Here is a 14,336-nt window from a genome sequence, read left to right as displayed (position 1 = left end):
TAACAAGTAAACAATTTTTAGAATGTGAGTTATTGGATCATTTAAAAGAAAAAAATGGTAATTCTTTCTAATTTTTTTCTTACCCGAATATCCTCACATCCTTTTAAAAAAATAAAATTAGTTTTGTTTGAAGTTTATGGTTGTCCCTCCCAACAACCGTGCTTTTTGAGAATCAAACTTGTAGTTTTACTTTTATAGGAATATAACGGTATTTTAACCACTAAACCAACACTTTGTTGATTGAGTCGACTTATATATATTTTTAGAGGTTTTTATCTATTTATAATTTATGTTTTTATTTTATAATGATTTTGGTAAAAATAGGAGTGGTGAACAACAATGTCCAAATCTGTAAAGTGCTTTCAACACATTGTTTTCTATAATATTACAATGGGCTGGTATTGTTTTTCTGAAAGATTTCCTTTTATTAGCTTTATTTAAAAGCAATACAGTATTAGATCTTGTTTTTACTTTTTTTTTTATTGAAAAAAAAAACTATAATTGCTCATATAGCCAAAGTATCTAGAGGAATACTTTCGCTAGAAGATTACTAAATTCCACACCCAAATAAATTCTTGATAATTAATTTTTGTAATTTATTTGGCAAACCGTAGCTAGGCCCATGTTTATTATAAATTTGATTTTTATTGTTTAAAATTTGATTTATTTATTTTTAAATTATTTTAATGTTCTATATCAAAAATACAATTTTACAAATAATAAAATTAATATATTTTTAAATAATAAAATACTTTAAAAAATAACTAAAATAATCTTTTTAATCTTGTTGAAACGCAAGGTTCAAATAACCTTTTGAGAATTCACACACACGAAAAGAATAAAAATAAATAAAAGAACATATATTGTAAGGATAAAAATATGATATATATTTTTTATTAACAAGCAAAGACATACGAAGACAACTAATGAGAATTTACTCTCCATTGCCTAATATGAAATGTAAACTATAACCCCGAGTGATATAGCTCTCGATTAATTATAGATTTATTTTTAAAAAATTATTAATTTGAGTCTTATAATTAGAGATTTATATAATCGTTAATTTTAAAACTTGTAAAATTAATTGAGGTATGCACAAACTATCCAAAACACCCATGTTAATAATAATAATAAAAAATAAAACTATATTTGCTATTTTTATATTTTTTTTGGATTTAGAGTTCATTTAAACAAACTGTTACTTCTACTTTTTAGGTTAAAAAGCATCATTTTACATGCTTTTTCAATCCAAAAGATATAAATAGAAGCTTACACAATCTATATTCATTATTTTTATCAAAATTGCATAGTTTTATTTTTTCAAAAAATTACTTTGTATTAACCTAATTGAATTTAAACCGAATTTTACTAAATTAACTAAATCATTAAAAATCTAATCATATTAAATAATTTTTATTAAATTAATATTTTTCTAGTTCAACTTAAAATCAATTCAAGTTAAACTTTATATCACGAGTTCAATCAACACCATCGAGCAAAATTTCAAATGCAAATCTATCCATGATCATATCTGAACATTTTCTTTCTAGTATTTCACAGGAGTTGCAGCAATGTTATCAGTAAGCATATCTACCATTGTATGTCCTTCTTAACCTAGCAAAAACGATATAACTTGTAACGTATTAATATTACAGGCGATAATATTTTCAAACGTAAATTTTTTAAAAAGCACCATATATTATAATATTAATTAAAGATCGAACTGCATTTTTTAAAGATTTAAAAAATTAAATTATTTTTTATATATTTTTGAATTGTTTTGATGTGTTGATATTAAAAGTATTTTTTTAAAAAATATTTTTTTAAAATATTTTTAAATAAAAAATATTTTAATAATAATCTTTATCTAAAACTGATTAAAAATGAAAATGAAAGATGCTTTTCATGTGCATTTGCAATAGCGAGAAAGTACCTTAAGAACAGAGAGTGTGTATTCATCTGATTTAAGGAATCCTAAAAGGTCTAACTCTCAAATTCTAGTGTTCTAATCTTGAGTTTTCAGTTTAGAAAGCACACGAATAATGTATTTTTAATTTAAGATAAATTTAATTTTAATGCTTCAAAGCTATTGGAATAATAAAAAAGAAATTATTCGTATAAAAATATTAATTAGGTGATCTAATAATGAGAGAATTAAAAGAATTAACATAGTTATAAAACCTAGGTGGATGTTATTTTGATATAAAAAAATTAAATTAACCTATTCAACTGTAAATTGATCTCGTCAACCTGTAATTAGGGTTTTAAAACTAGTTAGATCCTGAATTTGATTCTACAAACAAGAGAAATAATATTATTATATATTTGACATTGTAGTATATGATGTTTTTTAAAAATATTTTTTAATTAGAAATAATAGATGTATTTTCATCAAAATATTGTTTTTTTTAACACATCAAAACTATTAAAAAAAACATCTTAAAGAATATTAATTTAATATTCTTTTAAATAAAAAGGAATTTAAAGAAATATTTTAAAAAATAAAACTACCACGATATAAAACAAGCAAGCACTGGTCCAAGGCTTGAAGGGCATGTTGTTGGTTTCAATTTTCAAGAATACATGCAGTGGCAGAGCAGATAAGGTTACTTCATGACTGCCTCTGTCAGCTTCATGGACATGGTGCCATTATGTTTAATGGGAGAAGGGAACAATGTCTGGGTTTTGCTTTGTTCGATAAACCCACCCATTCTTTGTACCGTGATTTTCAAAAATTTTGTTTTTTTTTCCTTTAAATTAATTTATATTTTTTAATTTTAAATAGTGACGACCAAGTTTTTAACTCTCGTCTTGATATTCCATTTTCTGTGAGTTTTCTATTCAAAGAACACTGACCAAAGAGATAATTCAGCTCTCCATCTTTGAACAAGAGCAGGGAGCAGCACTCGCTGACTGATAAAGTCAAAGCTCTTGCCAAGCCTAACTTTAGTAAGTGTTTTACACCATGGCATGAACCAGAAGGAGAAATGAATACCTTCATGCAATATTTTCAAAGCAAATAAATGCTGAACCAGTACAAAATTAAACCAATTTTTCGAATAGAAGAAAGCATTTGTTACTGGCAACTGGATTTGCTGTTTCTTGTGGTTAAAGAATCCAAAGGAAATTCAAGATATCAAAACTCTAGATAAAAGAACATATTGGCAGAGAATAATACATGGCGGGGACACCTATCCTATAGACAAGTAGATATAATCTTGCAAGTGATCTTAAAAATTGTCCTTTGCTTGGCGGATAACGCCTAACGCTTCTGAATCATTTGCTGTTGCTGGGATATTTAAGGTATGCCGGATTGCTGTGCTTGAAGTGCGAAGGAAAGGATTACAAGCCTTTTCAACCTTTAACTTTGTTGGAATCTGACGAGACACAAAAATTCACCCTCAATGTGGAACTTCAGGAAGATAAAACTTAAAGTTAAAAGGTAAGAAGAGAAAATAAAAACACACACAGGACTACCAAATTAAATCAAGTCCACAATCATTATGCAGATTGATTGTGGCTAAGCAACCCAGCTTGCTTGCCACTTCAACTTTTACTGAAACCGATCACTATTTCAAGGCACACAAACATGAGGAAGCTTGTGCGATTCTACAAAGTTCACCGCCTGACAAATAGCCGGTGCCAGGCAGGAAAACTAAGGGCATATAACTTTAAGTGCTTCAATAAAGCCAAAGAAGGTATGTGCTGTTGTACAGTAATGAGCATTGCAAAAGAGAAGTTAACTTCAAAATTGGATAATTGCATGACATGCCAACTGAAATTGGTGCGCATATATTTTCTATCAAAAAGCAAGATACCTTTCAAAAGTCAATTTCAGTTTAAAAAATCAAAAGATCAATCATGGATAGGAATGTCCAACACAGTGAAGAGCTCCGTGAGGGTTCAAGATCAAAGACTGATAAGAGGCACAAATCATAAAATCATTTCCTTTCTAGATAAAAAAAATCAGAAAATCTGGTGGCACATCACTTAGTTGCTAAATTCTCCTGGCCTTATACTAGACACAGGATAGAGTCCTGCTCTCATTGTGAACTCAAGGTAGGGTAGGGGGTGGGGGGGGGTTGGGGTTCAGGGAGCAAAGGCTTCTCTCATCACAGTAGCCCGTCATTGGCCAGGTATTCAATAAAGAAAGAAGGCTTAAGACTCACAGTTGGCAAACTCTTGCTGCGAAGATGTGCCACATGGGCTGCATAGGACTGGAGTGCCTCATTATTTGGATCTATGGACAGTGCAAACTTCGAATTACTCTGTCAAAAAACATGCATCATGGTTAGGGCATTTAACTTTGATCTTTAGTAGATAAAACAAGAAGAATATGGAAAACAAATATATAGGTGACCAACCAACGTATATTCATGACCGCAATATATATTTGTATCATCTGGCAGTGACATGATTTTCCTGAGGGATGAAAGCATCTGCAACAAAGAAAATCAGATGCTATAGTATTCAATCATCATGAAATCAGGCAACTAGCTTCTTATTAAATATGCTCTTTTGGTTAAGAGTGGCCAGCTGGGCTTTGGACTACAGTTGGGGGGGAGGGTAATTCTATCCCCATCCTCCAATGTTTCACTCGTTCATTTCAATATTTGACAACAGGACTGTCCACTTGTGACTATAAAAGATTCCATCCAAACGTCCAACTTGCAAAGTAAATACAAAAATAAATATATATTTTTTCAGGAGGCTTTAAAAACACAGAATTTTACGTTTTTTTGTGTGGTAGCTTGAGAAAATTTTCAACCTTCAAGTTCAGAAAACATGTATCATTTAACAATTCATTACTCTTCTAGTTAAAAAGATGAAGTGATATTTTAAAGAATTGTTTCACATTGAGGATTCAAGCGCTGAAACTTTGTCTAAATAGGAAGGCTCAATCCAATATATTCATCTCAATATTGCATCATCAGTTATTATTTCCGACCTCAAAATTATAGCATAGTGAAGAATGCGTGTCATGAATTACCTGCTCAGGTGTTCCTTCAAAAAGCTTGCCACATGACAGACTAAATAAAGTATCTCCTGCAAAAATTGCCCCCGAACCAGGAAAGTAGAAACTTACATGGCCTGCAATTAAATGAATGCTGAATGTCAAGACAACTATTTACTCAGCAGCTGCATAACCATAAAGTCTTGTACTCTTTACTAAACCCAAAACCCACAAGAGAAGCCAGCAAATATCCCACCATCCCACTTGAAAATACCCAGATTCTCCATGTAAGCAATCACTAGAAAGAATGAGGACACGACAGACAATTTAACCAACAAAATTGCTACATTTTCTTTCGTTGGTTTAGCTGAAACAACAAAAATTGTTTGCTTGCTTCATTTTTTGTATTGAATGCATACCACATGTCCCTTTCTAACTAGATAATGTCCAAGCAGAAAGTCATAAGTTTCGCATTTTAATGGCATGGAGGACATATATCAGAAGGTATAGCCTGTTGTGGCCTTCCAACTGTTTCATATGACTCAGACTTTATATTGGTGTTCTACATATTTCAAATGAGTTTTTTTCTACTTATAAACTCATGTATCACAGGTTCATGCTTCTAGGAAATGCATTATTTTTTCTTTTTTTTTTGGAGCTGCAAGGAAACGTGTAGATTTTACATGCCTTTTCCAGTGTCAACAGAAGAAAAGATTGCATTTTGACCTTATAATGGCATGTTTCTCACAAATAGGATTTCCTAATGTAGATTGATAAGGAAATAGAACCTCGGGTATGGCCAGGAGTTTCCATTACTAGCACCTCATGGCCTCCAAACATCCAGTTATCCCCGTCATTCAGAACTATATCAATGCCAGGAATCCTATCCCTGTCAACTCCTGAACCAATTACCTACAAACAAAAAGCAAAACTGTAAAAACTACACAATTTTGAGAGCCACTTTACAAACAGGCATCTAGGTCCCTCTTAATACTCAGATGGAAGACATTCACTGAAAACCTTTGTCTGAGATTTCTTTTATAGAATTAGACTCAATACAAGCAGATTTAAAATGGTGAATAAAAATGTTGGCTTCTTGTTCTTGTATCAATTAAATGCATTTAATTTCATCCCATGAGAGTTGGGAGAAAAAAGAACTTGGGAACACTGTCGCATACCTTTGCACCATACCTTGCTTTCAACTCTTCATTCCCACCCGTATGATCATAATGATGATGAGTGTTTAGTATATAAGTCAAATTTCGGTTTTTCCGACTTAAAGCATCAATAACAGGTGCAGCTTCAGACGGATCAATAACTCCAACTGTGCCTGTATCCACGTCATGTAAAAGATATGCATAATTGTCCTTAAGACATGGCACCTGAAGCAATGAACAAAACAAAAAACGATATAAGGCATCCATTCACAATCAGAACACTAAATATTTTCAAAACTATAACAGAGCTTGCAAAATAAAAACATTACAAATTCTTACCAATTCAATTTGCAATGAAGAAGACATATTGGAAACGCTGCAAAATTGAGCAACTTTAAGTGTTCGACTTGCTCCACGTAAGGTTTTGAACGGTGTGGACAACAAACGCATGAATCCATACACAATAACTTTTCTAAGGGAAAGTTGTCTCGTGCCTGGCCTTACGCGAATCCCACTCCTCACCTAATAATATGAGAGAGAAAAAACAGTAAGGTCCTAATTATCAATCTCCACAAATTTTGCAAGCACATCTACTGCACCGAAGGCCAGAAACAAACACCAAAAACCTATTCCATATAGATGGAAAAGCATCCCCTGCGGTTCACAACAAAAGGCACCAGATGGAAATTAATAAATGGATCATATCCATTAGAAAGGCCAAACAGTATACATGGAAGGTTAACTTCTCAAAATGATTTCCTTTCATCAAAAGTTTATAAGTCAACATACAAGTCACCAATCATGCCATCTCCTTCAACTTTCACTAAAAATAAAATGTCCATTGCATCAAATCACGTGATTCTTTACCATCCAACCTCCTGAACTTCTACCATTTGTTCTACTTCCACTATCTAAACCAGTACAAAACAGTAAATGGGCTTTCTTTAAAACAGTTAAAAAGAAAACTTTAAACAACAAACAAGCAGATAGTGCTAAAAAAAAAACAGAAGCAAAGATTTTGCAGTATCTCAAATGGGTTAAGACATCAAGATCACTCATTTCCCATAAAGACTGAAACTTTAAACTTTAAACAACCACTAAAGCACAAAACATAGAATGAAATCAAAAGGGTTTGGAGTAAACAAGGAATGCAAACAAGCAAGAAAGTAAACCCACCCTGGAGCAAGGAAGGGAAGCCATGGCACAAGATGCTTTGGAGATCATCTGCATCGCTCCCCTTCTTTCTCTTTCCCTCTTTTATTTTTTATTCTTTTATTCTTTTGAGTTTTTAGAGAGAAAGAGAGAGAGAGAGAGAGAGAGTGTTATTGTGAATGCTTGTGGGTTGGCACTTTGGTGGCACTTGTCACTTGAATGATGATGATGATTTATTATTATGATACTTTGTTGACCAACATGGAAAACAAGTCACCTAAATTGGAATCTTAAAAACATATTTTATATATATATATATATATATATATATATATAATTCAAACATTTTTCTAATGCTCAATTGGAACTATAGATGTCAGTTTTTTAAATATTATTTTCCTCTTATTTTTTATTTTTTATTTTTTATCAATTTTTATGGACTGCAATTTTGTTTTCTTCTGTATTATTATTCTATTAGCTTAATTTATGTTGCTCTTGTTCATTGTAGAAGAGATGATAAAGTTACATGACAGTGAGGAACGTTAAAAGGAAAAGGTGATGGAGACCCTTTACGTGTAAGTGGGTGTTCGTAGTGCAGAGTAACGTCATTAACTGCTTTATGCCGGGCCCACGTGGCAGATTACGCGTCAAGTCCGATCCATTCTTTCCTTTTCCTTCCCAAAATTACCCTAATCAAGAATTGTTTTTTAGCCCTAATCAAAGAATAATCATTATAAATGCTTTCAGCAACAGTGGAATATAACGAGAACACACACACACACACACACACACACACACACACACACACAGAGCAAACAAGAACAGAAGATGTTAGGTCTTGTAGTGTTTTCAGGCCATTTTGAGATTCTTGAGGACGGCCCGAGATCCAAATCGACTTGGTAGATCAAACCTGACCTGGCTCGGGTCGGGTTTTGTAATTAATAATAGATAATTAACTTATTATAACCCAATTAAAAACCCAGACAGCAGACTTTCAACCTGTTCAACACAATAAGAAACTAATTGACTTTTTTTTTTTTTAAAAAAAAAAAGCAACTCCACAGAGCACGTGATTTAATCTTTGCTACTTCAATGGAAAATTGAGCCATTGTGGAGATGAAACCCATATGACCTAGTGCATAAGTTATCTACTTAGCAGCACAAGTTGCTCTCTTTATACCGCAAAAAGGTTTCATACAGCCAAATCTTAACTAATAAACAATCCTGAATCCGTTCAAACCATGAGGACTTTCGATGATTAGAAGACTCAAAATTGTCCATCAATTTACCGTCAATTCAAGTAACAAGAGCCCACATAAGCCTTAATGGCTGGATTGGCACGTCAACTTGGTCAACTTATTTGGTGTGGTAGGTCTCTATGTTACAGCAACAGTAATACAACAGGAGGTACAACAACATGACATGCTTGAGACTGAAACATGCTGCCTTTGGAAATCTGAAACTTGATCTCTCTTGCGATTGTAAGGTGTGAATGGAAACAGCCATGGACAGCTTATAGTTCATCCTGCAAAAGAAAAGTTCAGGGGGGAAACTAAAGTATTTGAGCTGAAGCATGAGATGATTTTCTAGTGTAGATCATGCATGATTGTTGAGAACATCTCAAGCTGCGTACTGTCTTCATTGCCAAGAAATTGATGTTATTACAGCTTACCATAAAGTTGATCTGCTTGTGTTGCTTTATATTGATTGGAAAACAATATAGGTACCCTTTTTAATGAAATGTGATGGAAAGTAAAAGACTCGAGCTAAGTAATTCCTGCCTACTGTAGAGAAAGCCTTGATCTTTTACCACTTGCTATGAGTTTATTGAAAACAGAGTCAATTCAATGGGAAAATGAGAGAGAGTGCCGAAGATATGCTTACATGGTAATCATCCATGTAGTCCCGGGGATCATGCTGCAAAACCAATTTTTTATGTTATATCAACATTCACCGAACCATTAAAAAGCTTCACAATAAATAAAAAAATGACGTTCTATTTTTTATGATTCTTTTGCTGCTCATCTCTCTTTCTCAATGAAACATGATGAAAGGTAATCTGAAAATGGTTTAATGTGCTGTTCCTTACTTCTTTTAATGGTTTGGAGCATCATTCATCAAAATGATTCTATTTAAGGGGTACCATTAAAAAACTCAAGCAGCTGCATTCAAGAGATGCAACATTGAAGTGGCAACTAAGGTTTAGTTAGAAGATATCAAGAGACATTATACCCTTCTGCGAGGCTTCCTGTGGCCCCTTTCTTTCCTCCTCTTTTCACCTTCCTCTCTTGCTCTTTGAGCTTCCTACTCATGCAATGATTCAAATCCATTGGATAATGCTCAAAAAGAATGGCTAAAAGTAGAGTTATAGGACAAAATGCAAATTCCCAAAAGCAAGCAAACAAAGGTAGTCACCTCTTCTTCTCGAGCTCTCCTCACTTTCTCTGCTTCCTCAAAGGCATCCTTTTCTATCTGGCATATACATAAAATGAGAATCCAAATACCAAATTTAAGCCATGTTCCTTGGAACCAAGCAGCCATTATGGATTCTAAAATCAATAAATTCACCTCTCTATTCTGGAAAACATCTTCTACAACTTCTCTTGCATATTGTGGGTCATCACAGATCAATATGTTGTCAAAAATTGATCCAGCCTTCACCTGCAATGCAATATTTGATGTCATCAGATCAAGGTAACTCAGAATGTTTTTTAGTTGAGAGTATAAATCCAAACTCAACTGAAAACACAATGATGGAAGAGATTAATCTTTCTGCCAGGAATGTACAATGAGAAATTCAAATCTGTTTTAGGGTAAGGCATCTCAGTTATTTGGACAGATCAAAAGAGCTGAGTACAAATCCTAACTCCACTAAGAGGGTAGATATAAGTCAATAAACCAGTACAGCAAAAATGAGTTAAAATAAATGGTTTTTCCATCTAGAATGAAAGGCTTGGTCGACACTCGAACAAACCAGTTTACTGATACTAATATAATAAAATCTACTATCTTGATTTCAGATAAACAAAGCCAGGTTAAATAAGAGAGGCAAATGTGTTTGTCAGATTAGATAATACAATCATTTGTTGTTTCAAAGAACTAAATTTTACTTTTTCTTGGTATCATTAATGTGCTATTCCCCCCCACCCCCACCCCCCAAAACAATAGGTTGTATGAATGATCTCCAGAAGAGGGAAAGAAGTTATGAGACCTACCTGCCAAACTTCGATACCCACATATTTTATTGGCTTCAGCACATAAAGATCAGGATCATCTTCAAACTCTGACAAAAAGAAAGGGAAAGTGGATTGTACGCATTTACAAAATGAAATTGGATACTAAAATCAGGCACATCTATTAGATCAACCACATACTTAGAGAGACAACTGATACAAACTTGTTGGAGGACCAGTTGTCTTTAAAATACCAGCAAATATTCCTACTACAACATAGAAGCTAGCTCATTTACTATGCTCTGTTAGTATCCTTTATGAAATTTCCATTTTTTATACAATAAAAGACTTGTCTAAAACCCAGTAGCAAAGTTCACCACTTGGAAGTTGGAACATGCTGCCTACTCCATTATTTGGTTAAATGCTGGTATATAGGCCAAAATGCTCATTTTCCTATTTCTGAGCATTTGTATCTGCCAAAATGTTCCAAAGCATTCTTCCCCAAATGAGTGATAAAAATAACCATTTGGTCTCAATGGAATGATTCATACCTGGGTTATCGATCCATGGAGTCTTCCATTTTCCCTTATAGTTAGGGTTCTTGATTTTCTACAATATCAGGATAACAACTTAATTCAATAATCATTATTAATCAGCTAAGATATTTTGTTCAAACTTTTGGTTAGTAGTATGGATGCACACCTTTCTTTTCCATGGTCCTTTGTAAGCTGGATTCGGTATCTTGGATGGCCTCCATATTCCATCCTCCTCTTCATCCCAATCATCGGGCTATTCAAAGCAGCAATAGAATAAGGCATGTTATATTTTGTCTTCTAGGCTGTGACAGTTAAATAAACGACATACCTACATATCTCTTCTTATTTATAACCTAATTATCCAACAATCAAGTTGAATAAGTGAGGGCCAAAAAGAAAGACATTTTCCTAGAGCATTGTCATTGTGTAAAGGCAAGTTAATCGATGAATAGTCTAATCACATGTTTCAAACCCCAACATGGTGAGAACGAGAAAATTACAGAAGAGATTCTAAAATGCTAAAGGCAATGAACAAACCTCTTTAGCCTTAGGATCAGGAATCTCCCGGGGAATAGAATCATATCCCTGCAACATCAAAGCAAATAGTTAATGTACAAAATGTACCACGAACACATATAAATCACTATTTCAACCACATTATTAAACAGACTACCAGGCAATACCTCTGGTTTGACATCATTAGGATCCTCGATATATTCTCTATCATCCCAGTCTGCTGGCTGCGAAACAATGAAAGTCAACCTTTATTGGCTAGACTAAAAACACCAAACTATCAACAATGAAAATCACCACATTTTCCTGCAAAAAATGGAACCAAAATCCAACCTAAGTTCCTATCATACCTTCTTTGCTTTAGTATCTTTAATTTTTGGTGGAGGAAGAATATCCCAATCCGTATACATGGTTCCTGATTCCCTCTCTCTATTATCAACCAACACACTATAAGATGCATCAGGCCTAAGTATAAATGTATAGAAATGAGTCAACTTATCAGTTTCACATTGCAAATCCTTCTTGATAGGATAATTCTGTCCTTGATAAGACAATATAACATGAAGCTTCTTTGTTTGTGTACCGCATATATCAGGTCCAAACATAAAACTGCAAAGACAAAAGACACAGCAAGCTTTAAACCTGACCACTTTCCAATTCTCAAACCTCAAAAGAATTAAATGGGTCATTTTCTTTACCTATAAGGAGTATCACCACCAAATTTCTTCTGATTAACATAGCCAGAAAGCAGCTTAATGTAACCACCACCACACTCAATATCTTGCTCAAACTTAATAGAATACTGGACCACTAAAGTCCTATTCTGGTTACTAAACTCTGGGGTTATCTTTGCTGATATAGCAAAATGCTTTGCATCATTATATGTTTGAATACCTGAAACACCATATTTCCACACAAATCAAACGAAAAAAATTCAAACCCCAGATAAGATAAACACAAAAAGATCAAATCTTGAACATGTTATTGTACCTTTATCATCTGGATCACCAGGCCACTTCCCCGCGGTGTACTTAAAAGTACCAGCTTTGCCTTCACTTCTTTTCCAGTCTGATAAAACCCATCTACCTTTCCAACCATCTTCAAAACGTTCCTCAAAGAAGATTTCTGAGAGAGTGAAGGGGAAGAGGAAGAGAGAGTGGACAGCGAAGAGCAAAAATAGTTGCTTTAAGGCTTGAACGACATGTAGTTTTGGCCTGTTCTCCATTTCTGGTAAACCAGTTGGCTCCGAGTGCCAGAGATCTAGTGATTGGTAATTTGGTATAGCAGGGCGAGAGAATCTAGTGTGAGCAGTGATTTTACATAAATAACCCCTCTACAAATCTACAGTTTTTCAATATTTGAGTTTTTTTTTTATCTATAAATTTATTTAATGTCAAAATTTAATTTTTGAGATTATGGAAGTTGTTTAGAAGTGTGTTTTAATATATATATATTTTTTAAAAATTTAATATTTTTTTATTAAATTAATTATTTTTACTGTTTTTGAATTGTTTTGATGTTCTAATATCTAAAATAAATTCAAAATATAAAAAAATATCATTTTAATAATTTTCCATACGAATTTTTTTTAAAAAATTAACCATTATTGTATTTTCAAATACCCTTTATGTTATTTTAGGAAAATTTATCATAAATTTTCAAACATTTTAGTGTGATAACATTTGATTTATTTTTTAAAAAAGATTATATTTTACATATCGGATCAATGGTAATTTTAATAAAAAAATTAAAATTTCCTTTTTCTCATTTCTTCCCTCCTTGCAACTTTCTTCTTCCTCGTTCCCCTCTCTTTTCATCCATTCTCTTTTCAAAACATCTCCTTTTTCTTAAATTTAGGTCGATTTCTTCTCTTCCTTTGAAAAAAAAAAAGAAGGTTTTGAAATTGAAAATATAATAAAAATTACTTCTTGAATCTAGTGATTGATGCCACTTCAACATTTGGAGTGTTTCTTGACTGAAAGATTCATGAAATTCTTTGTAATTGTCCAGGCATCGTCATGAGACATGATCAAAGGCACACACAACAACTTTCTCTCACTCAAACAAATGGCAATTTTGAATAATTTAACATTATTTCATCATTTTGTAGAGATCAACTAGTCTCATTCCTCGAGCTCTGTTAATGGTATGAATTGCGAGGTGTCAATAAGGTTCATGTGAGCTTGTTTTGCAAACATTAGGAGTAATCTCATGTCGAACTAAGTTAACTTAGTATGAATAAAAAACAAATCTAAAAAAAGAAAATCTTAAATGCCGTTGTTTTCTTGGGCACATAAAAAAATTGTTAGGTTATGGAAAACTTTTGGTAATTTTATTACAACTAACTTAGCGGGTCAATTTTAAGCATTCTAACCTGATTACATGTATAGCTCGAGAATCAAATTAACCATGTAAAAATTGTCATAATATTATCAAATTTATTTGATAAGATAAATGCAATTTGGATGACTAATAACAATGTGTGATAGATTAAAAAAAATTTAATATAACATATTTAATTATGTTAATTTTGAAATAGAGATACAACGAATCACTCTATCAATCTTAGTTTAATACAAAAATCATGACTCGAGCTAGGGATACAATCACAATGCGCTAACATAGTTGGTTAATTGTCTTATTTTGTTTTTCTTCTTTTATTTTTTACCTAGCTCGGGTCTTTATTAGACTTGGGTTAGATGGAATTAGAGCCTAAATTGAAGAGTTGTTTTGGATAATTAAGGACTAAACTGAAAGAAAAGAGTTTAGATACACGGAAGATGAAATTTAAGAATTAATTGATGGGTGCTTATAAAATGAAAAACCAAAGTGAAAAAAAAAAAAAAAAAGT

General features: G+C 32.7%; 2 protein-coding genes across 4 annotated transcripts; both read right to left on the bottom strand.

Annotated features, from left to right (window-relative positions):
* Nucleotides 1-3,039: 3,039 nt before the first annotated feature.
* Nucleotides 3,040-7,472, bottom strand: LOC133670383 (hydroxyacylglutathione hydrolase 2, mitochondrial-like). 2 transcript variants are annotated; one of them, XM_062090870.1, is made up of 8 exons: nt 7,288-7,472; nt 6,451-6,633; nt 6,133-6,336; nt 5,743-5,866; nt 4,991-5,091; nt 4,365-4,439; nt 4,170-4,268; nt 3,040-3,412 (listed from the first exon to the last, which is right to left on the bottom strand). In XM_062090870.1, exons 1-8 carry the CDS (start codon nt 7,339-7,341, stop codon nt 3,362-3,364), a joined length of 891 nt encoding a protein of 296 aa, XP_061946854.1. In that variant the 5' UTR covers nt 7,342-7,472; the 3' UTR covers nt 3,040-3,361. The 2 variants fall into 2 exon arrangements, with proteins under 2 accessions (XP_061946854.1, XP_061946853.1); XM_062090869.1 differs by having other exon boundaries at nt 3,040-3,377; nt 7,288-7,469.
* A 943-nt stretch (nt 7,473-8,415) lies between these two features.
* LOC133671368 (calreticulin-3-like) lies at nt 8,416-12,772 on the bottom strand. Of its 2 annotated transcripts, XM_062092112.1 has the most exons (13): nt 12,476-12,770; nt 12,184-12,379; nt 11,836-12,094; nt 11,656-11,712; nt 11,510-11,557; nt 11,139-11,225; nt 10,988-11,045; nt 10,479-10,546; nt 9,832-9,924; nt 9,679-9,735; nt 9,496-9,567; nt 9,148-9,180; nt 8,416-8,788 (listed from the first exon to the last, which is right to left on the bottom strand). In XM_062092112.1, exons 1-13 carry the CDS (start codon nt 12,708-12,710, stop codon nt 8,777-8,779), a joined length of 1,275 nt encoding a protein of 424 aa, XP_061948096.1. In that variant the 5' UTR covers nt 12,711-12,770; the 3' UTR covers nt 8,416-8,776. The 2 variants fall into 2 exon arrangements, with proteins under 2 accessions (XP_061948096.1, XP_061948097.1); XM_062092113.1 differs by lacking the exon at nt 9,496-9,567 and having other exon boundaries at nt 12,476-12,772.
* Between the last annotated feature and the right edge of the window lie 1,564 nt (nt 12,773-14,336).

The sequence above is a fragment of the Populus nigra genome, chromosome 13 (genome assembly GCF_951802175.1).
Source record: "Populus nigra chromosome 13, ddPopNigr1.1, whole genome shotgun sequence".
Lineage (NCBI taxonomy): Eukaryota > Viridiplantae > Streptophyta > Magnoliopsida > Malpighiales > Salicaceae > Populus > Populus nigra.
The sequence above is the reverse complement of the archived record's forward strand: the minus strand, read 5'-3'. Positions and strand labels throughout refer to the sequence as shown.